This window comes from Ictalurus furcatus, chromosome 1 (assembly GCF_023375685.1).
Source record: "Ictalurus furcatus strain D&B chromosome 1, Billie_1.0, whole genome shotgun sequence".
Classification (NCBI taxonomy): Eukaryota; Metazoa; Chordata; class Actinopteri; order Siluriformes; family Ictaluridae; genus Ictalurus; species Ictalurus furcatus.
In genome coordinates, this window is record NC_071255.1 from 39,127,303 (window position 1) to 39,155,182 (window position 27,880).

A 27,880-nucleotide genomic window follows, 5' to 3' on the forward strand; every position below is an offset into this window, starting at 1 on the left:
TACATTCAAATCTCCATCATGAACAGTTCATAACTTCATATACATTGACTTCAAGTTAAAACTCTACTGATGCTCATACTCAAGTTCCTTTTAACACACTTAACACTGCTTGACTTTATAGTAAACAGTTATAGAAGTGGACTAATGGTGCATGGGCATGAATTTTACACACCAAAGATCCAGAGTAAATTAGCAACATCTTGGATAAGCTGTTATACCATGTGTGTGTTTAGCTCCTGATCAGTTAAAACACTCAAAATGCCCTTCCTATGCCACTGTGTGTGTGTGTGTGTGTGTGTGTGTGTGTGTGTGTTTGAAGTGGAGCGTTGTAGGCATGAAGGTGTGTGGTATCGCATTACTGATCATGCTAATGAACAGTCATTTCACACACACACACACACACACACACACACACACACACACACACACACACAAACAGAGACTGACTGAAACAGAGAGAGACAGAGTGGAAAAACCTGCTGTACCTGCTCCTGCATAACCTGAGAAGGTGTGACAGAGAGGTGGGGCATAGAGAGAGAGAGAACGAGAGAGAGAGAGCCGACAAAGTTGTGGAGATACAGACAGAAAGACTAAGACAGAGAGAGAGAGAGATTTGTACTAGTTGAGTCTGAGAAAGGAGCAGGAATCAAAACACGGTATGGGTTTTTAACTCATGTGTGTGTGTACATTATCATGTGTTGGTGCATGAGAGTGTCAGTGATATTGTGTCTAGGTTTTTGCGAAGTGTTCGGATTGTGTGTGTATGTGTGTGTGTTAAAGTGTGTATGTAATTGTAAGTGTGTAATTCTTGGCATTCTGAAGAGTGTTAAAGAGTGTGTCTAAATGCGTATAACACACAATCTCACTGTGTGTGTGCGAGAGAGAGAGAAAGTGTACAGCGTGTTATAACTGATTCACTCTGAGGTTGTGTGCTATATAGCTTAAGTGTGTATGCATTTAACTACAGTTCAATGTCAGTGCTTGTGTAATGTTTAATCTCTTCGATTGAAGTGTGTGATCAGACGACAGTCTGATGGATTTGAGCTAAATAGATCATAAGGTTTTATACAAACTTCTGGAGTCCATGCAGCTCGAGTGCACACTGCTGACGAACTGAATACTAACTCAGATTCCACTGTTCACTCGTCAGTAATATAATTTGTAATGAAAATTGTTATATTAAATTAGAAAGGAATGTAAAATAGAAGCATTTTCACTAGCGTTTCCAGACTTTTGACCCCACTATATATTTGTGTCTGTGTGTGTGTGTGTGTGTGTGTATTAATCATGTTTCTCTATCAGTTCTTTACACACAGATGGAAGGACATCAGACTCTCAGTCCCCCAAATCCACAGGCTCCATACAATCCCCCCCCGAACCACATATACACTAATAACATCAAAGGTCAGAACCTGTCTCACTCTCTGTCTCTGCCTCTGTCTCACTCTCTCTGTCAGTCTCTTTGTCTCTCTCTCTCTGATTCCCATTCTGTTATCATATTGTACTGTAATTTATAATATAATAGTGAGTCATATATGAGCTGGAGTTTGATGCCCAACCTGGAAACCTGTACAGGTGTGATAAATTATACAGGCGTGCTATTGTATAAAGGTGTCTTGGATTATACAGGTGTATTGTGTAATGCAGGTGTGATATGTTTTATGTGTTTTTAGGTTGAACAGGTGTGTTTGGTTTGTTATGTTATACAGGACAGGTTTACTAGGTGATACAGGTGTTCAGTTATATAGGTGTGCTACATTAAATGTCATTTATTTATAAAATCACATGTATCTATCTATCTATCTATCTATATTACACAGGTGAGCCAGGTAATTAGGTGTTATTACATCGTGAAGTTGTGTTACATTAAAGAGCTGAACTAGCTTATATAGTCAGGTTAGGTGAAACAGGTGTGTTGTAGAGTTATAGAACTATATAGGTGTGGTGTGGTATGCACGATAGTTGTACAAGGACATACACGTGATACAGATGTTCAATTATATAGGTGTGCAACATTATACAAATATTTTATAAAGGTGAACTAGGTTATACAGGTGTACTGGGCTATACATGTGAGCTAGGTTTTACAGATGTACCAGTCTGTATAGGTGGGCTAGGCTTTACAGGTGAGATGGATTTATACAGCTGTACTAGGCTTTAAAGGTGAGCTAGGTTATACAGATGCCATAGCTAATACACAAAAGTGTTTGGTTCTGAAAGTAACTTTGCCTGTAAGAGCATCTGCTAAATGCCATAATGCTATCTGTATTCAAATGCAAAGAGGTATGTGTTATATTATATAATCAGTTTATACAAGTGCACTAGGCTGTACAGGTGAGCTAGGTTATACATGTGAGCTTGGATATACAGGCGTACTAGGTTCTACAGGTGAGCTAGTTTATTCAGTGGTATTACATTGTACGGTTGTGCTATGTTATACAGGTGTGTTAGTATGTACAGGTGTGCTGGAGCTTTCCTTGGTGCCATATGAAAATGTTTTGGTGTTTGCTGCTGGACAGCTGACTTAATTGTCCAATCAGAGTTTACCTATGGAAGGTGAGATCAGGCTGTGGTGGGGGAATGTGGATGTTGAGTGGGTTAGAGCTGATCATATCTTCATAGCCTGGTAGTCCTTGATCTGACAAACCTGCACTATTTTCCACGCAGTAGGGGTGTGGACAGGCCATTTTAGGGTTGCATCATGTCTTTAATAATAATGTCAGCTTTTTATAGCACAGGTTCCCAACCCTTATCATGGAGAACCCCTGTCTTAGAGTTTTCCCTGCTCTAACACACCACTACTCAGGAAGGGCTGTTAATTATCTGATTAGTTAAGTCACATGTATTAGAGCAAGGAACATTAATATATACAGAATTGAAATCTCTCCATGAGCGTTGGGGAACATGTGGTTTAAAACACCATTGTGTGGTAAGTTACCTCTAGTGACAGAAGAACTATATTTTGTCCTAGATGTATGCCATAATCTCATTGTGCCACGTGCCCTGGATCATGGACACACAATGGTCTTCTCTCCACAAACCTGCAGCTTTTCGTTGGAACTTGCATATCTCCACAGAAGAGAGTGTCATTGGTTGCTCCAGGTCTAGTGTTACTGGAACCTTGTGTTGATTGTCTTTTCATTTTATACGGGGAATTTGGTTAGCATATGGACCTTTAGGAAGTACACTACCAGTCAGAAGTTTGTGGACACTGAACTGAAATGTTTCTCATGATGTTAAAAACCTTTTGATCTGAAGGTGTGAGATTAAATGTGTGAGATCGGTGTTGTAGACAAAAATATAATCGTGCCGATGTATTCATTTCTTTCATTAGGAAACTAGCATTTTATTTACAAAAAAAATATTTTTTAAATGGACGACTCTTAGAGAAATATTCTGAAAAGCAGGAGATGTGCAGCGTCGGTGTGAACTCCTTTAATACTGTTTAAAAAGCGTCTCAGGGAAATTCCTCAAGATATCGAGTGAGAAAATTCCAAGAATACATTTCTGGAAAAAGGGCGTCTACTTTGAAGATCCTAAAAATTAAAAATTGAAAATTTATATCCTAAATTATTTTGATCTATTTTGGATTTTTTATCACAACATAATTCCCATAGTGGGGTGAATAAAGAATGAATGTGTCTAAACGTTTGACCGGTAGTGTATGTTTTCAATGCAAGTGCTATGGTATAGGTGTGCTGGGTTATATCTTATATAGCTCTATTAGGTTATACAGGTTATACACACAAGAACTGTGGCTTTGGGGAAGATGATTAAGAGGAGACTCCTGTAACTTACACCAATTTTCAGTTATTTCATTATAGAAATATTATTATTGGAATATCTCTGATTTTACATAATGTAAATCTCCTTATATTACCTCATATATATTACACTACAGTGATTTTCTGTGTTTGTGTACATCTCATACTAAATAGTTTTAGAACTTCAAACGAAATATAACAAAATAAAGCCAACCTGAATAAACACACAATACAGTTTTTATTTGTAAATTTTTTATTGAAGCAAAAAAAATGTTATCTAACACCCATGTGAAAAACTAATTGCCCCCTTACACTTAAAATCTAGTTGTGCCGCCTTTAGCAGCAATAACTGTAACCAAACGCTTCTGATAACTGGAGATCAGTCTTTCACTTACTTCTAGGACTAGAACGTACTCCTACACTTTGGATCGTTGTCTTGCTGCATAATCCAGTTGTGCTTGAGTTTCATCTTACCGACTGAAGACCGGACATTCTCCTTTAGGATTTTCTGGTAGAGATAGAGAATTCATGTTTCCCTCAATTACTGCAAGTTGCCCAGGCCCTGAAGGAGCAAAGCATCCCCACACCATCACACTCCCTCCACCATGCTTGACTGTCGGTATGATGTTCTTTTTGTGGAATTCTGTGTTTGGTTTATGCCAGATATAACGGAACTCCTGTCTTCCAAACAGGTCCACTTTCACCTCATCACTCCACAGAACATTCTCCCAAAAGGTTTGAGGGTCATCAAGGTGTGTTTTGGTGAAATTCAGACGAGTCTTAATGTTCTTCTGGGTTAGCAGTGGTTTTCACCTCGCCACTCTTCCATGGAGCCATTTTCCCCCAGTGTCTTTCTGATAGTGGAGTCATGAACAGTGACCTTTATTGATGTAAGAGACGCCTGTAGTTCCTTTGATGTTGCCCTTGGCTCTTTCGTGACTTCCTGGATGAGTCGTTGCTGTGCTCCTGGAGGAATTTTGAAAGGTCGGACACTTCTGGGAAGGTTCACTACTGTGCTGAGTTTTTCCATTTGGAGATAACGGCTCTCACTGTGGTTCTTTGGAGTCCCAGAGCCTTTGAAATAGCTTTGTAACCCTTCCCAGACTGATGTATTTCAATCACCTTCTTCCTCATCATTTCTGGAACATCTTTCAGCTTTGGAGTAATGTGATACTGAGTAAGACCTTTTAACCCACTTCATGCTGTTGAAAAAGTTCTATGTAAGTGTAGATGTGATTGAACAGGGTTTGCAGTAATCAGGCCTGGTTGTATCTCGTCCAGCTGAACCACATCATCAATGCAGTGTCATCGATTTGGGGAATTAATAACTATGGGGGCAAATACATTTTCACACAGGCCCTGTTGGTATTGGATAACTTTTTTACTTTAATAAAGAACATCATTATCACTTATAAACTGTATTGTGTGTTTACTCAGGCTGCCTTTGTTTTATCTTAGATTCTGTTTTAAGTTTTTAAACAGTTTAGTAAGAGATATACACAAAAACAGAAGAAATCAGGATGGGGCAAATACTTTTTCACAGCACTGTATAGAAGTCCTGTCTAGACTACATGAATGGCCTTCCTTTCTCTGATGCATGTTTCAGGTAGTTTTTAGTGTTTTGTCTCTGTATTTATAGATTATAGTATACTTTTTCACAGCAGTGTATATAGATATATGTTTTGTCCTTAGAGCTGATTGGGTAGGAGATTTAAAAAGTTTAACATTTTAAACATTTGAACACACAGGGAGCGATGATTTGTAAAAACTGGCTGTTGTGGATTTTCCTAAATTTATCTTTCCATCTGTTTCAAAGTCGAAAGGTTGTTTTATTGCCATGACAACTATTAACATTTGTATTGTCAAAGCTTGGATACAGAAAATTCACAGAAATAAATAAGTAGAAAGAAATTTACATACATTCAACAATACAGTCTGTTTCTCTCTGTCCCTCTCTCTCTCTCATTCTCTCTCCCTCCCTCACTCTCATTCTCATTCTTTCTCTCTCTCTCTCTAGCTAATGGAGTGATGAATGGTCAGCCTGATAAGGCACTCTTGAGGGCACAGCAGGAAGTGGTAAGTTTCACTGTGTGTGTGTGTGTGTGTGTGTGTTTTTGCTTATGCAGATTGTATTTCTCAACTCTAGTGCCTGGGTGCTCACACCTTTAGATAATATATTAATCTACTTATAACTCACCCTGACTAACAACTCTCTCACTCTTTCTCTCACTCTTTCTCTCTCACTCTTTCACTCTAGGACACGTTAAATCACTGTTTTGAGGAGATTGAGGTATTCATGATGAAACTGCAGCAGGCCGCTGAAGCTCAGAACATCTTGGAACAGAGAAACAACAAGAAGAAAAAGAGTAGAAAGAAGGAGGGTAAGAAAGAAAGGGAGAGAGAAGTTTATCTTGATATACTGACCAATTAATTGATTGATTGATTGATTGTGTGTTTGTGTGTGTGTGTGTGTGTGTGTGTGTGTGTAGATGACCTGCTCAGTGCTAAAGCTAAAATTCCTCCTGAAGCAGAGTTCATCCAGATCTTTCAGAAATTCAAATACAGCTTCTGTCTTCTGGTAAACACACATACACACACACACACACACACACACACACATGTATCATTGCTAACACTGATTGGTGACAGGTCGAGATATTGTTGGACTTGTTTTGGAATTTCAGGCGAGGTTAAAATCGGCCATTGCTAACCCCACATCAGATGAACTCCTACACCATATCTTCAAACCACTGGACATGGTGAGTGTGTGTTCTTCTTCTTGTGCAAACACTCATGCTATTGTTAGTGTGCCTACTGAATTGTATTCATTGTGGAGTTTAACAAAGGCATTTTGACTGACGAGCTGTGAAATATTTTGTGGGTGTGTGAGAGATTAATTTTTTTACTATGCTACCTGTATGTAGGTACAGTATACACCTTTGTGTATGTTTATGGTCACACTTTGACACATGATCTCTTTTAGTTTGCAGAAGGTTTAGAATGAAGATTTTATCTTCCCTGGCTGCCTCTGCTCCACATTCCTTTTAATTCCTTAAAAGAACTTGTTTTTCTGATTTGTCCAATCTGACTGGTCTACTTGGAAACTTTGTGCACTACCTGATCTACCTTGCTCTCCATCTGTGTATGTGTAGATTGTGAGGACTACAGGAAGTCCCGCTTTAGCAGCATCAGTGAGAAGCCCTGCATTAACAGTGGGTGCAGTAACGCTACTGAAAGAGAACCTAACACAGCAAGAACACACACTGTGGAGCTCCCTGGGAAGCTACTGGACACAATCAGGGTACACACACACACACACACACACACACACACACACATGCTAATACACTTGTATTGTATGTGGACACTTACAGTCACACCCATATGTGCTTTTTGAACATCCCAGTCCAGATTTATTCCCTCTTTGCTTTTATAATGTGCTCCACTCTTCTGGGAAGGATCTCCACTAGAGTTTGGGGCATGGCTGTGGGGATTTGTGTTCATTCAGCTACAAGAGCATTAGTGAGGTCAGGCACTGATGTCGGACGTGGAGGCCTAGGGTGCACTGGGCATTTCAATTCATCCCAAAGATGTTTGAGGGGTTTGAGGTCAGGGCTCTGTGCAGGATACTTGAGTTCTTCCATACCAACCTTGGGAACCTACATCTTCATGGAGCTGTACACAGGGTCATTGTCATGCTGGAACAGATTTGGGGCCCCTTAGTTCCAGAAAGGGGAATTCCTAATGCTACAGCATATAAAGACATTCTAAACTATTTTGTGTTTTAAACTTTGTGGTAAAGGTTTGAGGAAGACACATGTATGGGTGTGATGGTCAGGTGTCCACATGCATTTGGCCATATTCTGTAGTGTACATTTACATACGTATACATACACATTTACTAAGCATTCATTGTGTATATGTGTGTCTCAGGTTAACATTAGGTATTTCTGGATCTACTTACACTCCTGTGTTTCTGAATGGTTGGAAACCATCCGGGACAGAGCTTGAGGGCTGGATCGATCCCATCCAAGCAGAACACAATAAAGACCAAGAGCTGGAAAAGCTTGCGGTAATCATAACAACCACATGTTAAACCCTGTAGTGCTATTGTAGTAAAACACTGAGTGATGGGGTGGTGTAATAAAGCAGAGAACACTGTTACCACCCCTGAGTTATTATCTTCCTATAACAGCACATCCCCAAGTGTTTTATTCCTCTTAAACCACAGCAGTTTGCTAATGATTGCAGTCATTTTTATTCATTAAAGAATGACACACCATACTTTTTTTCTAGTTATAGTTACATATAACTGTGTTGAACTTCTGTGAAAATGTTCGTTTCTGTTCTCACTTCTATTATAGCAGCTATATACCTTCTTCCCTTACCGGCCTCTCTTTTCTCTCTCTTTTCTCTCTCTTTTCTCTCTTTTCTCTCTCTTTTGAAAAAGCAGCTTGTCATGTTAGAGAAACCACAAAAAACGTAAACTCCTCTGTGTTGAAGATCAAGATAATCTTTTTTTGATCTCAAGGGGAAATTAGAAATGCCAGAAAACTTAAAGTTACAGCTTTAGTGACTGTTACGAAATGCTGACACTAAAAACTCTTTCAATAAATGTTAAATAAATGTCTCCTTACAGATAACGTTACTATATCAATAATTACACACATTTATGTGGAGAATCCTCCGTACAAGACCCTGTGAATGAGTTACTACAGAAACAATAACTTATTAGAATGAGTTTAATATAAATCTGTGATTTGTGGCTGCACTGTCAGAGCTGCTGCTGTAGACAATTAATCAACATACTCTGACCAATCATTATTCAGAATATCACAGCAGTATAGTATAAACGCTAATATGTTCAATGTTAATGTATAGTTAGCAATGGAGAGGCTACTAACAGTATGAAAAGTTTTATGTCCTGTACCTTTTTCAGTCAGTTATATTTATATTGATACTTCAGATATTGAACTGAACTACATTCTGAAATATCCATCACTCATAGATAGTAGTAACTAAACAAACAAACTAAACAAAGAGGGGTCCAGGCACTTGTATTATTCTCTAGTTTAGGATTAAACCCTAACACCATGACACAACAATCCATCTTTACCCAGCAGCAGTTTCATGCTGAATGTCCTCAAAGAGACCTGTTATTTATCACATCCCGTGCTCTGTGAACCCATCTGATCTGTCTTTTCCTTATTTACTCGTTGTTTCCTTTTCTTCTTAACCATCACATGCACCACTGATTGTTTTCACCAGTTACATGTTCCCTGTCACCTTATGTATGTTTGTGTTTCCTCCCCAAGCCAAGTCTTGGTGAAGTCATGCAGTTATACACTCAACATTTATATGCTAATCGGCAGCAGATAAATATTTGCTCACAGCTCTGATGTGTGTTTACTTGCTACTGTGCTTTGTTAAGGTCAACTGGAATGGTTTCTTAGTTTCATTATGCTTAGGAATGAAGAAAATGTTTTATAAGTGGCGGTTGATGTGTGTGTGTTTGTGTGTGTGTGTGTGTGTGTATGTATGTGTGTATGTGTGTGTGTGTGTGTGTGTGTGTTACAGAGCTCTGTCCAGCCCCCTGTTCCTGTTCAGAACACACACACAGAAGTGTGAGTATAATTAACACTATTAACTCCCTCATGAACCTCAGTGGTTACAGGCACAGTAAGGTTATAGACTTCTCAGTATGATTCTAGCCTCTTGAGTGTGGTTCTAGACTAGGTCATCTCTGTAGCTCTACTATAGAATATAGAATCTATAGAATCCTCATTGCTTCTCTAAAGTTCTCAGTGAGAACCCAGAGTCAGCACTGCAGTTCTAGGATCTTCAGTGTGGGTCTCTGGTCTAAGTAAAACTCTAGACTCCTCAATTTCAGTTTTATTTATATACTACTTTTAACAACAGACATTGTCAGAAAACAGCTTTACAGAATTTTAAATTTCATTTATCAGTCACTACGTTTACATGGACAGCAGTAATCTAATTATTGACCTTACTCTGATTAAGATAATAATGTGATTAAGGTGTTTTCATGAGTCGCTTTTAGAATACTCCAGTCATGTATCCGTTTTACACGTTATAGATCATAATTAGATTAACAGCCCGCATCATTACGTCACCGCACCACGCCGTCCGACGTCCCTCCAGAATTTCACGTATCAACATACAGTTCGTCTTCGTTATGGTACCGTATAGAGTTCCGGGTGTTTTTATTAAATTTTTTTTACGAATGCTTTAAGTGCAGTTAATTACTCATCATGCTATACGTGCTAATAGAGAACTGCTTGAAGCCGTGGGCTGCGTCTCAAACCGCGTAATTACCGTCTATATAGTAGCCGAGGTACCTGTATTTTTCCCCACTACAGGCCTATAGTAGGAAAGTATGCGGTTTGGGACGCGGCCGAACTCCCTTGTTCGCTGTAAAACATAAAACTGCCATGTGTGATCGTGTCCTGTCGCAAAATGCGTGAAAACTCTCACACGACGTTCATAATGTGATTAAGGTGTTTACATGTCTGTAATACACGTCCATGATGCGACTAAAACAGGAGTACTCCACCTGTCTTAATTCAATTAGAGCTTAATTCGAGTATGAGCTTAATTAGATTAAGGTAAGTAAAAATTGCTGTTTACATGGTAGTTTCTTAATCAAAGTATGGTCTTAATCAGATTAAAAGTGGATTATTGTTGTCCATGTAAACGCAGCTACTGAAAGACTATGGCACAGAAAAACGTCCTGAGATGACAATAGGAAGAAACCTTGAGAGGACGCAGTAGGGCATTAGGATGGATCAGGCAGGTCTGGTACATGCTAACGGTAGGATCTGAGGGGACTCTTTAGATGCTTTACATACTACTCCACTCTTGGGGCAAGTGTAGTTGACTATGCAATTACAGACATAGACCCTTCCTCCATACATGCATTCACTGTCAGACCACACAGACCTCCTTTTCAAATCACTGTCAAATTATTGTGTTCCTAAAGAAAGCCCAACAACCCCACAGAACAGACCATGAGCCCAGCAATCTGTTCAAACGTTACCCAACTATAAATGGTCAAAAACACAGAGGCAAAATCTATGCATGTTTTGTTGATTTAAAAAAAAAAACCTTTTGACTCTATTTGGTGCAATGGTCTATATTACCAAATGTTCCAATCTGGCATAGGGTGCAAAATGTATGACATCATTAAATCATTGTACACAGACAACAGGTATGGAGTAAATCCTGGCAATAAAAGAACAGATGTAGTCCTCTAAAGACATGGAGTTAGACAGGGCTCACTTTAAATAATCTTGTGATCGTAGAATTTTTATTGGAAATTTGCATTTTACATATTGTAACACCCCACCCAACAACCCCAACAAAACAATCACAGCCAAAACCAAGAGAAAGGGGGAAACAAAAAACAATAACAAACAAACAACCAGAAAAACAAACAAACAAAAAAAAAGTAAAAAAAAAAGTAAGATGATTAATATTTACCATCTACCTCTCCTCAATCCACCTCCAGTGTGCGTACATCATTGAAGTAGGTAATAAATTGTTGCCATTTTCCCAAAAGTGATTCACCCCTGCCTTTGATGTTATACTTGATTTTTTCAAGTTTTAAAAAGAACATTAAATCTTTAAGCCAGACTGACATAGAGGGGGGTTGTGGAGAGGTCCGAGACAGCAATATTCTGCGCCGAGCAAGTAACGATGTAAAAGCCACAACACTAGCTTGTTTATGGTTCAGAGGCTGATGTTGAGATGAAACACCAAAGATGGCAATTAAAGGGCAGACATCCAATTTGATTTTAAGAACGTCAGACATAGTTTCAAAGAAAGAGGTCCAAAAGTTCTGCAGTTTGGGACAGAGTGCAAACATATGTCTGAGGTTACAGGGCGAAAGTTTGCATTTTTCACACATGTCAGGATCACTGGGATATATTTTAGATAGTTTACTCCTAGAGAGGTGAGCTCTATGGACCACTTTAAATTGTATGAAACTAAGTCTAGCACAGGACGTGGTGGTACGTATATTATCTAACGCTCTGCCCCAGTAATCATCCTCAAGCTCCAGGCCCAATTCCTCTTCCCAAGCACTAATGGTTTTGATATTGTAAGAATCGTCCTGTGACCAGATCGTTGCATATATCCGTGAGATAATGCCACCCTTATGAGGATTCAGCTTGAACACCTCTTCCCATGCAGACTTTGTAGGTAAGGAGGGAAAACCAGCGAATAGGGAGGAGACACAATGCCTAATTTGAAAGAAACGGAATAGGTGAGACGGAGGCAGGCTGAATGACGAGGACAATTCAGAAAAGTTTGCAAACACATTATTAATGAAAAGATCCTCAAAGCATTTCAGACCCTTCTTTTCCCAAAAAGAGAATGTGGAATCTATAAAGGAGGGGGGAAAGAGGTGGTTATTACATATAGGTGCCATGGTTGAGGCCGAAGTGGATTTAAAATGACGGCGAAGCTGATAGAAAATTTTTAGAGAGGTACATACTATTGGATTATCCGTGTGTTGTGAAAGGGCTACAGGAAGGGAGGAGAACACCATAGCAGGGAGGGAGGTTGAAATATAAGACTTTGCTTCTAAGTGGCACCATGGAAGAGAGGGGGCCTGCACCCAGAGCACCAGTTTCTGAATATTAGCCGCCCAATAATAATACATGAAATTGGGCAATGAGAGGCCACCACTTAGTATTATTATTTATTTATTTATTTATTTTATTTGTATAGCGCTTTTTACAATAGACATTGTCTCAAAGCAGCTTTACAGAAATATCAACATGGTATACAGATATTAAAGGTGCAAATTTATCCCAACTGAGCAAGCCACTGAGTGGCGACGGTGGCAAGGAAAAACTCCCTAAGATGTTTTAAGAGGAAGAAACCTTGAGAGGAACCCGACTCAGAAGGGAACCCATCCTCATCTGGGTAACAACAGATAGTGTGAAAAAGTTCATTATGGATTTATATGAAGTCTGTATGGCCTTAGGAGCAGCCGTAGTCCCAGCAGTCTGGAATTAGAGAAGATTTGAGCTCCATCCAGAGGCAGAAAGGATCTGGATCTCTAGTATCTCCATAAATTCATGTGGGGCTCGGCGAAAGGAGAGAGGGAGAAAAAAGATTATTATGACTGCGAAGTAGTAGAACAGAATCTAGTCAGGGTAGGCTTGAGTAAACAAATACGTTTTAAGCCTAGACTTAAACACTGAGACTGTGTCTGAGTCCCGAACACTAATAGGAAGACTGTTCCATAACTGTGGGGCTCTATAAGAGAAAGCTCTTCCCCCTGCTGTAGCCTTCACTATTCGAGGTACCGTCAAATAGCCTGCATCTTTTGATCTAAGTAGGCGTGGCGGATTATATAAAACCAAAAGGTCGCTTAGATATTGTGGCGCGAGACCATTTAGTGCTTTATAGGTTAATAAAAGTATTTTATAGTTAATGCGAGATTTTACTGGGAGCCAATGCAGTATTGATAATATCGGTGTGATATGGTCGTACCTTCTAGTTCTAGTTAGGACTCTAGCAGCTGCATTCTGGACTAACTGGAGCTTATTTATATTCCTACTGGAACATCCAGACAGTAAGGCATTACAGTAATCTAATCTAGAGGTGACGAATGCATGAACTAGTATTTCCGCATCATGTAGTGACAATATGTTTCTTATTTTAGAAATATTTCTGAGATGAAAGAAGGCTATCCTAGTAATATTATCTACATGAGCATCAAATGATAGGCTGGAGTCAATAATCACTCCAAGGTCTTTAACTGCTGCACATGATGAAACAGAAAGACCATCCAGAGTAACCATGTGATCAGAAAGATTACTTCTAGCTACACGTGGGCCTAATAAAAGTATTTCTGTTTTATCAGAATTAAGTAGAAGGAAGTTAGTTAACATCCAATGTCTAATGTCCTTTACACAATCCTCAGCTTTACTAAGCTTCTGTCTGTCCTCTGGCTTCGCTGAAACATACAACTGTGTATCATCAGCATAACAGTGGAAGCTAATTCCATGTTTACGAATAATTTGACCTAGGGGTAGCATATATAAAGTAAAGAGCAGTGGGCCTAAAACAGAACCCTGTGGAACTCCAAAAGTAACCTCAGTACGCATGGAGAATTCACCATTTACATCTACGAACTGATAACGATCGGTCAGATAAGACCTGAGCCAGGAGAGGACTGTTCCCTTAATACCAACAACATTTTCTAATCTATCAAGGAGAATAGTGTGATCTATAGTATCAAAAGCTGCACTAAGGTCGAGTAACACAAGCAGAGAGACACAACCCTGATCGTAGGTCAGTAGAAGGTCATTTACTACTTTAACTAATGCTGTCTCTGTGCTATGATGAGGTCTAAACCCTGACTGATACATTTCATGAATGTTATTCCTATCTAAGTACGAGCATAGTAGACTCTTTTGAAGTGAAAATTTGGAAACCCTGGGAGTTTTTCCTGTCCATATAAAAGAGGAGATTAATTGGTCTATATTCTTGAAGAAAGATTTGGGTAAAAACAAAGGGATGGACTGGAAAAGGTAGAGGAACTTTGGAAGAATGTTCATTTTTACAGTGTTTATTCTACCAAGAGGGGATAATGGTAGAGCTGCCCATCTTTGAAAGGCTGACTTCATGTATGAAATTAAGGGTGTAAAATTCGCCGCCATTAATGCAGAATAGGAACGGGTGAAATTAACTCCGAGATATTTGAATTTTGAATCCTCCAAATGAAAAGGTATTTGGATCACCTGCTGAAGATCTACTGTCACAACTGTGCCCTGACAGGCAATCAGACAAAAACTAAAATAAAGATTTACCAAAAAAAATCCAGATTACAGGAAAGCAGGTAAGACTTCACTCTGGGAAACTCTGTCCTAGAACACACTCTTCATTACGACTACCTCGGATTAAAGATCAGCGCTTCAGGTGACTTCAGTCTGGCAGTGAATGCATTAAAAGAGAAAGCAAGAAGAGCTTTCTATACAGTTAAAGGGAAATTTACCCAAGTAGACATCCCCATCACAATCTGGTGATAAATTTTTAACAGTGTTATTATTATTATTATTATTATTATGCCTATAGCTCATTATGGATGTGAAGTGTGGGGCTTGGTCAGGACGACTTCTCTAGATGGGACAAACACCCCACAGAGTCCCTGTATGCAGAATTCTGTCCAAACGTTCTGAGAGCGCAGAGACTAACATATGCAGAGCCGAATTAGGCAGATATACTTATTTCTAAATATCCCTTATTTCTAAATATTCAAAAACCATCTCTTACATTCTGGACTCATCTTAAATCACGCTCCTCTAATACACATCAAAACACCCGAGAGCCCTAAAACCCATCCCCTCTGTCAGCTGTCTCTGAACCTCATAAACCCGCCAACATCTAACACTCAGTTTCAGACCAGTTCGATTAAACTAAACGAGATTACAATAAACTAGATTATAATAAACCACCTGGACCACTGGGAAAGTGAAAGTAAAAATAAAATAAAGTAGAATGTTATCGGGGTCTAAACAGAAAATACAATAAAATATCTCTTCAGCATCAGAGATTCAGAACAGAGACAGAACCTTACACACTCCAGGATCAGTAATCACGGCCTCGCCATAGAGAAATGCACACACACACACACACACACACAAACATGTCTTCCAGAGGAAGGAAGAATGTGTGTGAGTCTAAGACAGGTGAGGGTGAGACAGACACACACGAACATGTCTTCCAGAGGAAGAAAGAGTGTGTGTGAGTGTAAGACAGGTGTGGGTGAAACAGACACACTTTCTCCTTCACTGTAATACCTTCCAGAAAAACACCTGGAGAAATTCTCCAAGCTCTTACCACAGTTTTCCAACCTATCAGAAACAAACCGAATACAGGTGCTACTGGGGGCGGATTCCAAATGCAGGTGCTACTGGGGGTGGAGTCCAAATACAGGTGCTACTGGGGTCAGAGTCCAAGTGCAGGTGCTACTGGGGGTGGAGTCACGCACCTGCTGCAGCAAAACTAATCTCTGAGCTGCACATGTTCAGAAACCAACTACTGCTCTGATCTCATCTCACTGTACATTCCTCCACTCACACTGTTTATTCACTCTGTTTCTTGCTCACCTCTCTGTGTTTTATTTTATTAATGTACATAATCATTGTAACCTTTATATTTTTGTGCCACACTGACGTTAAGCTAAGTGTAGCTCTGTAGTCTTCAGTGTAACCCTAACCCTAGCTCTGTAGTCCTCACTGTGGTTCTATAGTCTTTAGTGTAGCTCTATAGTCCTGAGAGTAGCTCCTCAGATGTATGACACTTTCTCTGTTTCCTCACAGTGATGGTGCACCATTGAAGGAGAGACTGTACAGCTGCAGCTATGACTTTGTGGCTCGGAACAGCAGTGAGCTCTCAGTCCTGCAGGGAGACACGCTGGAGGTGTGTAACACGTTAACACACACACACACACACACACACACATACACACACAATGTAAGAGTGTTGAGGTAGGAGGGTGTTGTTCCAGACAAGATCTTGTATGTGAGCATGAAGGCCTTGAATTTGATGTGGGTGGCTACAGGAAGCCAGTGGAGGGAGATGAAGAGGGTTGTGACATGGGTTTTTTTGGGCTGGTGGGAGACAAGGCATGCTGCTGCATTCTGAATCATCTGAAGGGGTTTGATGGAGCTGGCTGGGATGCCCGAGAGTAGTGAGTTGCAGTAGTACAGTTTTGATATGACAAGAGCCTGGACTAGTATCTGTGTAGCCTGTTCGGTGAGATAGGGTCTGATTTTCTTGATGTTGTACAGGATGAACCTACAGGACCGTGCAGTTGTTGAAATGTGGTCTGTGAAGGTCAAGCTGTTATCAAAAATCACCCCAAGGTTCCTGGCTGTCCTGGTGTGGTTGAGTGTGGTTGAGCCAAGCTGTACAGTGAGCTTGTGGTTGATTGAGGGACAGGCTGGGATGACGAGAAGCTCAGATTTTGCCAAGTTGAGCTTTAGGTGGTGTTCCCTCATCCAGTCCAAGATGTCAGACAGGCAAGCAGAGATACGTGCAGAGACAGATAGATCATCAGGCTGGAAGGACAAATAGAGCTGGGTGTCATCAGCATAGCAATTATATTCAATAATAGGCCCCAGAGATGTAGTGTAGATAGAAAAGAGCAGTGGACCCAGAATTGGCCCCTGAGGAACTCCAATTGTGAGTTGCTGAGTTTCATAAATACGTCCCCTCCACAATACCTTGAAGGATCTGTCTGAGAGATAGGATTCCACCCAGCGCAGAACCGTTCCGGTGATGCCTAGGCTGGAGAGAGTTGACAGGAGGATCTGATGATTCACAGTGTCGAGGGCAGCAGAGAGATTTAAACATCCATCCTTCCATTTTCCATACTGCTTATCCTACACAGAGTCATAGGGGAGCCTGGAGCCTATCCCAGGGAACTCGGGACACGTGGTGGGGGACACCCTGGACAGGGTGCCAACCCATCGTAGGACACAATTGCACACACATTCACAAATCCATTCATATTCTGTGGACAATATGGAAATGCCATTCAGCCTACAATGCATGTCTGTGGACTTGTTGAGGAAATCGGAGTACAGTAACTGGAGAAAAAGCATGGGGAGAACATGCAAACTCTGCATACAAGGCGGAGGCAGGATTTGAACCCCCAACCCCAGAGGTGCGAGGCAAATGTGCTAACCACCGTGCCCCAAGATTTAAACATGTAACCAATAAAATTTTATATAGTCATACAGTATATGTCTATCTATATGTCGGTGCATATGAGTGGTGCATGTCTACCTATCCAACTGTCTGTCTGTCCACATGCCTGTCCACATTTGTTGCTCCATGGAGACTCTCCACTGTTGTCCCACAAGGCTCACTACTTATTCCTCTTCAGTTCTCCCTCTATACTCGATCTCTTGGTGAGGTCATCTCCCCACAGGTGTTTCGTACCACTGCTATGAGGATGACACTCAACTCCTCTACTTCCCTTTTTCAGACACTCATGTTTCTGCTCAGATCTCAGCATGTCTGGCAGCTTATTAGCTGAAACTGAACTGCTATTTATCCCAGGTGGTTCATCCCCATGTCAGGATCTTGCGAAGAAGAAGAAGAAGACCACGGACAATCAACTGTCTGTTTCCTCTCACATTGCCAATCTGACATGCTGATTACCTCTTTACATCAGAAGGATTCATCCATTTCTATCCACATAGGCCACTCAGATGCTTGTTCAGTCCCCTGTCATTTCAAGACTGGACTACTGCAACTCGCTCCTGGCAGGTCTGCCTCTGAGTGCCATTTGATTTCTGCAACCCACTGTAAGCACTTTCACTGGTGGACAGGGGTCAGCATGGGTACTCTGACTGGTCTGCAGCTATGCAGCCCCACATGCAGTAAACTGCAATGCATTATGTTTTAACTAGCATTAACTTTTTCAGCAATTTGTGATCCAGAAGCTCTTCTGTGGGTTTAGACAAGACGGGCTAGCCTTTGCTCCCCACGCACATCAATTAGCCTTGGGCACCCATGACCCTGTCACTGGTTCACCGGTTGTCCTTCCCTGGAACACTTTCGGTAGGTACTAACCACCGGATACCAGGAACACCCCACAAGACCTGCCATTTTGGAGATGCTCTGACCCAGTCATCTAGCCATCACAATTTGCTCCTTGTCTAAGTCACTCAGATCCTTTGGCTTGCCCATTTTTCCTGCTTTCCACATCAACTTTGAGAACTGACTGTTCACTTGCTGCCTAATAAATATAACCCACTCCTTGATAGGTGCCACTGTAATGAGATAATCAGTGTTATTCACTTCACCTGGCCATGGTTTTAATGTTATGGCTGATCTGTGTATTACTTGATAGGGACTTCAAAGCACTTCTGTAAGTTAGAAGAAGAAGAAGTTTTATTTATATAGCGCCTTTCCAAAGCTCAAGGTCTCTTTGGAAAATTGCTCAGTATAAGGGCTTCTGCCAAATACCATGAATTTAAATCTAAATGTCTGTAGGTCAGTTGTCCTGTCTGCCAGTCTAATGTACCTCTCTGTCTATCTACCCCTCTGTGAATCTATTTGTCAGACATGCAATCCACCTTTCGCTGTCTATCCACCTCTCTGTTTTCCAATTTACCCATCTGTCCAACTGCCTGTCTGAACATCTGTTGTTCCACCTGTCCCTCCTTAACTCACTGTAACTACTTACCCATCTTACCCTGTCTCTGTCGGTCTGTCTGTCTCTCTCTCAGGTAATTGAGTCCTCTAAGCGATGGTGGAAGTGTCGTAACAGGTTTAATGAAGTCGGTTTTGTCCCCTTTAACATCCTGGAGCCTGTTTCTCACATAGAGAGCCTGGGGCCCAACAAACCACCCAAGGTAAATATATATATATACAAATATATATATATATATATATATATGTATGTATGTATGTATGTATATACTCTGTATAGTTTGCAAAATTATTTACAAATTAAAAATGGAAAACTTGTGATTGCATAAGTCGTAAGTAAATGGTAAATGGTCTGCACTTATATAGCGCTTTTTTCCAAGGCGCTTTACACTGTGTCTCATTCACCCATTCACACACACACACACTCACACACCAATGGTAGCAGAGCTGCCACGCAAGGCGCTAACTTGCCATCGGGAGAAACTTGGGGTTCAGTGTCTTGCCCAAGGACACTTCGGCATGTAGAGTCATAACTTATTGAATGTTATTAACTCATATTAACATTGACTGAATTGTAAAAAACCTCCTGTTAGTCTCACATTCACTCACCTCAAACACAAGCATTTCTACTTCATCACTAACATCAAACTGGTAATATATAATATAAACCTCTATATATGAACATTAACTGCATATGAAATATACTATTCTACAAATATATTTTCTGTGCAATATATACTTTTTGTCACTCATCTTAATTTAAATCTTTCAGTGGTGTACTGGTGCTTTAATCCAGCGCGAGCAGTGCAGCAAAAATTTTTTTGACTCGACGCCGAAACTCCCGTTTCACTGCTGCAGCGTCCGGTGTAAAATATCATCAGTGCAGAGATTACAGAGATTACACACTGCAGTTTTATTGTCATTCCACACAAGAGACACCATCTTTACACACAGCACACAGTAGCTGTGTTTTCCTGCCCTCTTTTGATTGACAGGACGTAATCGGCCCTGATCATCGGATGTTTTTAAACGGATGTTGTTGGCCAATGGCCCATAGAGGGAAAAATAGCCTTTATCGGCCGATACCGATTACTGGCTGATACATCAGTGCAACTCTAATATTAACCCAATTACTTTGAAACTCAAAGTAATTCTGGTTCAGTTTCTATCAGATGTCTCATGATTAGTGGAATGGAGTTGACCTATTTGCCATTAAAGTATCACATAATCTCAATATAAATTCCTGTTCCATGAAGATCAAGGAGGTATCAAAATAAGTTCTGGCAAAGTTCTGGAAAATTATCACTCAGGGTTTGGTTTTAAAAAATATCACAAACTTTCAACATCCCACAGAGTGAAATTAGATCCATTAGTAAAAATGGAAATGATGGACCATGTGGACTCTAGAGGAGACCATCTATCAAAAGTCAGTGAGTGGTTAAAAAAAGGATTAATCAGAGAAACAACAAAGAAAATAAGAGAATTCTGAAGGACTTCTTTTTCAAGAGAGATCCACAACTTAGATAAGTTGTTTACAGGACTTGCTATCATTGGTAGGATCCCAACACTTCTCATCACACAGAACATCATCCCTACTGTTACCCATGATGGTAGTAGCATCAGTGGAACTGGAAAACTGGGCAGGGTTGAGAGTTAGATGAATTGAATGCCTAGAAGAAAACCTATTCCTGTCTACAAAAGACTTTTGACTGGGGCAGAGCTTCATCCTCCAACAGAGGAATGACCCTGAGCATACTGCCAAAGCAGAACTGGAGTGGTTCAAACGAAGTTGCCACTGCTGTGCGCTTGAGCAAGACCCTCAACTGCTCAGTTGTATAAATGAGATAAATGTAAGTCACTCTGGATAAAGGCGTTTGCCACATACCATAAATGTAAATGTGTTAAAATGGCCCAGTCAAAGCCCAAACCTCAACCCGATTGAGAATATGTAGCAAAATTTTTAATTGTTATTCACCAACAACTTTCTTCATCCAACGGGACAGAGCAAGAGTGATTTTACCAAAAGCAGTCTCGATATTGTGGAACCTAGGTGACAACTCAGTGCAGCTAGCAGTGGTCAGTTTAACCTGCTTGTCTGCTCCCTGGCCTTGGCTCTGGATTGTCACAGATTAAATAGACCTGTTCTGAGATTATGTGTTATTCTGCAAGAAATCAGAGCAGCACCTTCCTGAGTGGGATGGATACCGTCCCGCCCTAACAGGCCAGCCTTGCCCTCAAAACTACTCCAATTATCTATAAAGCCCACATTGTATTCGGAGCACCACCTAGACATCCATCTGAGACATTATATGGTTGTAAATAATTATTATTGATTGTATAGTGTAAATAGTGTGTGAATACTTCTACAATACGGCATCTGTTCTGTTCTGTTCTTTTATATTCCTTCTTGCTGCTATGTTGACCTAAATTTCCCCTACGGGGGATTAATAAAGTTATATCTTATCTTATCTTATCTTATCTTATCCAGCAATTCAGTGACCATAACCTGCTGTAAGTTACATCACCACGCCACATTGGGATGGGGCCAGAGCATATTACTGCATTAGAGATCGCCTTCGCTAATTTAGGCAACTCTACAATGTTAGAGTTGCGTATATCATTAATTCCTATGTGAAAAACTGCCTTTGTAAACCTGTGCTTGCCTAAGACCCTAAGATTACCTGCTATGTCTGGCACCTTGGCTTCCGGTGTACACCTAACTAAAGCTGCTGGAACCCCTAAACGCCTAGATAATTTCATGTGCCATAAGATAGTCTCCTATAACCAGAGCTCTTACAGGTTTCTCAGCAGGAGCTTCAAATCAGAGCAAACCTGTTAGACATGTGAATCAGAGAGGAGTTATGCTCCCGTGGATGAGCCTTAGTGTTAACTATTATGCAGCCGAGTCATGACCGATTCACCCTGCTGTGAGGGCTCTAATGCTGAAGTTGGAGGATTGATAACTCTGTGTAAGGTAATCCAAGACTTTCCCCTACAGAACCTACACTGCTCTCACTCTCTCTCACTCTCTCTAGTGTCTGGATATGCACCTCTAATGCCGCAATCTTTTCCGTCAGAGAGCTAACTAATATACACTTATCACAAAGCTATTACTAATGATGGAGGAAGAATGATTAAATATCCTGCATTCAACACACTGACCAAGCTGATGCTTTCCATTTTGAATGTTTAACATAGCTTAGTCAAAGATTTGTTATGAGTTGAGACAGATCCGTCATTGATGGCCTCCACTTGCTGTCTTTAAACAAAAACCAAATTGTTTTTTTTCAAGAAAATGAAACTGTGGCAGAAATGGAAAGTGAAAACTACTACAAAATAAAAGGATATCACAAAATTGCCAACATAGGCAGGAAACTACCAGCAAACAGGAACTACCAGGAAATAGGGACAGGAAACAGGAGATGATTAATGGCCAATTGGAGTTCTCAACAGTTGGAGTTCACATGCTGCTGCTGAGATTGACCCCACATGGTGCAGCCTAAAGATCATTGAGATTACTGAGGATGGTTCCACTTAAAAACCGTAAAGATGGCTTTGGACCTCAGTTCATATGAACAGTTATGGTATGATAGCTTTATCACTACAATTACCACAAACAGTTCTGCATTCAAGTCTCCATCAGTGAACAGTGGAGAAGTTCAACAAAACAGACTTCATGTAGAAACTGTAATGAATTTCCTGGTTACACAACTGCACTATTTGACCATGTAGTACACATTTATAGAAAGGATTTATTTATTTATAATCGCACTATCCGGTGTCACCCAGATGAGGACGGGTTTCCTTTTGAGTCTGGTTCCTCTCAAGGTTTCTTCCTCATATCATCTCAGGGAGTTTTTCCTCACCACCGTCACCTCTGACTGCTCATTAGGGATAAATTCATACATTTAAAATCTATATCCTGAATATATATATATATATATATATATATATATATATATATATATATATATATATATAATATAATTCCAAGACCCTAAAATCCCAAAATCTCACACTTCATGCCCTCAGCTTTGTGCTCCCTCAATATAATACATAAGGGAACCTGTGAAAGGATTTCTGAGGTCATGATTGAGGGACCAATGCACCCAGCATCCTTGGTTTTTAGGGTCTAAAAGTTTGTATAATTTGAAAGGGGCGGCTGTGGTTCAGGTGTGAGAGAGGGTTGTCCAATAATGACAGGGTTGGTGGTTCAGTCCCCGGCTCACATTCATCCACATGCCAAAGTGTCCTTGGGCAAGACACTGAACCCCAAGTTGCTCCCGTGTGTGTGTGTGTGAATGGGTGAATGAGAAACAATGTAATGAGCTTTGTAAACCTGCTAAGGTTAAAAGGGACTATATAAGTGCAGACCAGTTACCTAAAACTAAACTGACGACAAACTTTTTAGAATGCAGATAGCTGGTTAATTATCTGGTTATATATCTTTAGCTTCATAACTGTGTCTATCTATACAATATTGCAGATTTTTAATGTGACATAATATATAGTATGTAACCATGACATAAGTATTAAAACATCCTGTCTCTTTCTCTCTCTGTGTCCCTCTTTGTGTCTTTCTGTCTCTCTCTCCATCTGTGTTTGTCACAGGCTCCAGCACCCCCTCCACTGCAGAAGACAAGCACTCTGCCTCTGCCCACTTCCCTTGGCGTGACCACTAACCTCAACACTTCACGACCTCGCAGCATTGCCCTGCCACCTCAACACCTGCCTGAGGACACAGAGAAAGGCACACAAACATAATACACACTTTATTACATACACAATGCACAAACAAACATAGTGCTGAATGTCTTTCTCTGTTACTCTTAGCGATGCAGGTTAATGATGAACTCTTGCGGAGACTGACCAGTGGAAAAACAGCGTTGTCTCGTCCATTGGCCATCCCTCGCTTTGCAGATACCTCACTTCCTCTGGATTATCACTCACCCCCTGCTGAGGTCGAGGCCTGGCTACGTGGGAAAGGCTTCAGTGAGCCGTGAGTTTAGAAAAACACACCACACACACACATTTCACATTACATTAAATACCTGGACGGGTCAGAAAAAGGAAACCTATCAATGGCTGCAACCAGATTTCTGAGAAGGCAGGTTGTGAAAGACGGAAGCTGTTAACAGGACGATTGCAGCCTGGACAATCTACTGAGCTGGACGTTACTTTTACCACTTATTTCCTGACTAGTTAGTGTGCAACAAGTGAATAAATGTTGCTCAGTCAATGTAAACAATGGTGAAAAACTTGGACCACTGATAAAACATAATGCTTGTTGCAACAAAGTTACTGGTGTCACTCTAATTCTCTTTATTTTTAATGGTCTAGTAAAAGGGCAGTCTGTGCACCGGCTCCCTATAGTGGCCTGTGTGAATCATTGCCTCTTGTCAAATTTTTATAAAATATTGATATCTATTAATTTATTAATATCTCTGTCTGTGTGTGTGTGTGTGTGTATGTAGGACTACACAGTGTCTTCGTGTGTTAACAGGAGCTCAGCTCTTCTCTCTGAATAAAGAGGAACTTCGCGCTGTCATTCCTGAAGAAGGAGCGAGGGTGTACAGCCAAGTTGCCGTACAAAAGGCACTGCTGGAGGTACACACACACACACACAGATACAGACACACACACACACACACACACACACACACACACGCTAATGATGTGTATAAACGATGAGTGTTTTTTTCTCAGGATGTCAGAAAGGCAACAGAGCTGGAGGCAGTGATGGAGAAACAGAAGATGAAGGTGGATTTCACAGAGGAGAGTGGAACTCTGTAACATACGCCTCATACTCTAGCGTACTACACCCCCCCCCACACACACACACACAAACACACATGTAGTTTATATATACACATTCATGTACATGGTATGGTGTAACAAAAAAACCCTAACATTTATTTAATGCCTTTACACACACACACACACACACATACACACAGAGTCTATATGATACATTACAGACTATTCCTCACACACTTACACAAATCAACTGCCATTTTATGGTAAAGCTGTCTAAATGTAAATGTTCAATCTTTGACTGTACATTCATAAATTATAATAACTTGTGTGGCATTCTCTGTTATTTTAAATATCTGTGTGTGTGTGTGTGTGTGTGTGTTTCGACATCATTTTACAAAAACATTATTTGACGGTTCAACAAAGAGCCTGCATCTTTTGATCCAAGTTGCATAGTGCAAGACCGTTTAGTGCTTTATAAATTAATAATAGTATTTTATAATCAATGCGAGATTTCACTGGGAGCCAATGCAGTGTGGATAAGATCGGGGTGATGTGGTCGTATCTTCTGGGTCTTGTTAGGACTGTAGCATTCTGGACTAACTGGAGTTTGTTTATGCTCCTACTGGAACATCCAGAAAGTAAGGCATTACAGTAATCTAGTCTAGAGGTGACGTAAGCATGAACTAATATTTCTGCATCATGTAGTTACATTAGACAACCCCAATTCCAAAAAAGTTGGGACAGTATGGAAAATGCAAATAAAACAAAGAGGAGTCATTTGTAAATGTACATTTACTTGTATTTAAACAAAAAACATAAAGACGAGGTATTTGATGTTTTACCTAATCACCTGCATAATTTTTGGAAGATGAACATTCATTTTGAAATTGATGCATGCAACACATTCCAAAAAAGTTGGGATGGGGTAATTTAGGATTAATAGTGATGTGACGAGTTGAAATAAGAAGGTGATGTGAAACAGGTGAGGTATAATCATAGTATATAAGGAGTCTCCAAAAAAGGCTGAGTCCTTCAAGAGCAAGGACGGGTCGAGGCTCGCCAATCTGCCGTCAGAGAATAATCCAACACTTTTAGAACAACATTCCCCAAAGACAAATCTGTCTATACAAGTATTGTACTTGTCTATACAATATATCTATACTTAATACAACATAATTTAGTGTTCATGACATCACTGTTTCATAGTATACTATAATCATGCCAGTAACCTATATTAATTTCTTTCATTACAAAACCAAAGTTTTCATTGTTTGTCAGTTTTCAAAATAAACAAATGAATGGATGACCTGTACTGAATAGTAAAAAGCAGCCCATAGTTTTATATTTCTGCATAGTTTTTTATTTGACTATGTCATTTGCAATGCCTGCGATGGACTGGCACCCTGTCCAGGGTGTACCCCGCCTTGTGCCCGATGCTTCCTGGGATAGGCTCCAGGTTCCCCCGCGACCCTGAAAAGGAGTAAGCGGTTGAAGATGGATTGATGGATGGATGGATTTGCAACGCTTCATGGGATTGTAGTTCATTCCCACATTGAGGACGTTAAGTAGATAATCTTGTAGGCATAGCTAGTCTTGGGCTTTAACCCCACTGTTTTTCTGGTTGTTGAAAAAATCCGTAGCATTATGAGAATAAATTAATAATATTTTGAGAATAAAGTATCATTTTGAGAATAACATATTAATCATAGAAAAACAGCATGATTATCACAGTGATAGAAAGCTTAGTTGGCAACTTAATCAATGCAAGAAATGGATGTCGAGGATTTAGTTAGCTAAATCACACTTCAGGATTTGGTTAAGCGACAAAGAAATTCTTTGTGTTATTGACAAAGAATCTGACAAATGGGATTTAACATTATTATCACCTCTCAGGGACAAAGGACTTCCCATCCCATTCGCACCTGTGTGACATCAAAGTAAAGACAAAAATACATTTTTGCCAACCACAGCAGACCGGGCGGCTTTAAAGCATCAAAGCCATACACAAGGAAAGAATTAATCGTGCTTACAAAAAATACATTCACCAATTATTTTATTACATTTTTAAATTGCTATTTTGGATTAGATTCTTAAACTCTTAAGTCTGGTCTCGCTGAATCTAGATGTAGTTTTTTTCTCTTTCACTCGCTGGAGGAGAGACCAGTGAACGTGATGTTGTGAATTTGAAGAAGTGTTTGAGGTTTCAGACAGAATGAGGACATTACTAAAGAAAAATGGGATGAAGTGTTGGGCAAAGGAGAATCTGCTGATGTAGACCTTGAACGCATCAAATGACGAAATTTTGGCAAGTGAACCCATTAATCGCCCATTATATTTGCATGTGAATCCAAAGCTACTCACAAGATATTCAAACGACAGTAAGTGAGCATATGCATTGTACTCCCTGGATTGCCCAATGAAACAAACTTCATTCCTTTTCTAAAAAAAAAAAAAAAAAAAGGTTTTAAAAAGTGAGTGTACTTTTTTTTTTTTTAAACTTTTTTTCTTGGTCACAATTGTAACTGGTGGGACAGTGAAAATAGGTCAGTAAGAAATTATCAGATGCACAATAAGACCCATTATGAAATGCAAACAATATAGTGACATATTTTCCCCCCTAGCATGTGATTAAAAAAGAACATTACAAGTATTTATCATAAGTGCTACCAATATTCATTCAATGTTCTTAAGATGAAAAAGTCAAACTGCATTTGGAATAGGAAGTGATTTCTGTCATTATAAAATAAAAGCGCTATATAAGTGCAGACCATTTACCATTTATTTATTTACCATTTAGATTGCTGGGAGTTTAAAGAGTTAATTTGTAGGCCTGATAATTCTTTTCTTTTCCATTACAGTTTTTAAACAGTACATCAATTTTTCTTGTCCTTCTTTATGCTCTAGATTAAAAAAAGAAAGAAGTAGGAGCGTCCATGTCTTGTGCTGTTAGAAACCACCTTCTTACAAGAGCTCCTTTCACTCTATTAGTGTGACCACATGAGGGTCCATCCAACACCCATTGAAGCTGGATACCTTATTGTTACATTACCAGGTGGGAGGCAAGCGTGGGCCGAGCAGTGACAGAAAGGTGAGGGAAGCGTGAAGCGCAAAGCACACAGTCCGACTCAATAGAAAGAATCCAAGATGAGATCCGGGAA

At 40.1% G+C, this 27,880-nt stretch overlaps 1 protein-coding gene across 1 annotated transcript; it reads left to right on the forward strand.

Annotated features, from left to right (window-relative positions):
- The first annotated feature begins 426 nt into the window (after positions 1 to 426).
- On the forward strand, positions 427 to 25,962 carry eps8l1b (eps8 like 1b). Its single transcript, XM_053638161.1, has 15 exons — positions 427 to 656; positions 1,303 to 1,404; positions 5,782 to 5,840; positions 6,022 to 6,145; positions 6,254 to 6,342; positions 6,449 to 6,523; positions 6,917 to 7,065; positions 7,698 to 7,836; positions 9,342 to 9,388; positions 16,121 to 16,220; positions 19,043 to 19,168; positions 23,577 to 23,715; positions 23,799 to 23,964; positions 24,440 to 24,572; positions 24,672 to 25,962. Exons 2-15 carry the CDS (start codon positions 1,317 to 1,319, stop codon positions 24,756 to 24,758), a joined length of 1,521 nt encoding a protein of 506 aa, XP_053494136.1. The 5' UTR covers positions 427 to 656; positions 1,303 to 1,316; the 3' UTR covers positions 24,759 to 25,962.
- Positions 25,963 to 27,880: the final 1,918 nt, after the last annotated feature.

Excerpts from the sequence above, each read along its gene's own strand:
- eps8l1b (XM_053638161.1), top strand. The coding sequence starts at position 1,317 with ATGGAAGGACATCAGACTCTCAGTCCCCCAAATCCACAGGCTCCATAC. Across the intron at positions 23,716-23,798 it reads GCCTGAGGACACAGAGAAAG|CGATGCAGGTTAATGATGAA; the intron begins GCACACAAACAT and ends TGTTACTCTTAG. Across the intron at positions 23,965-24,439 it reads GGGAAAGGCTTCAGTGAGCC|GACTACACAGTGTCTTCGTG; the intron begins GTGAGTTTAGAA and ends GTGTGTATGTAG.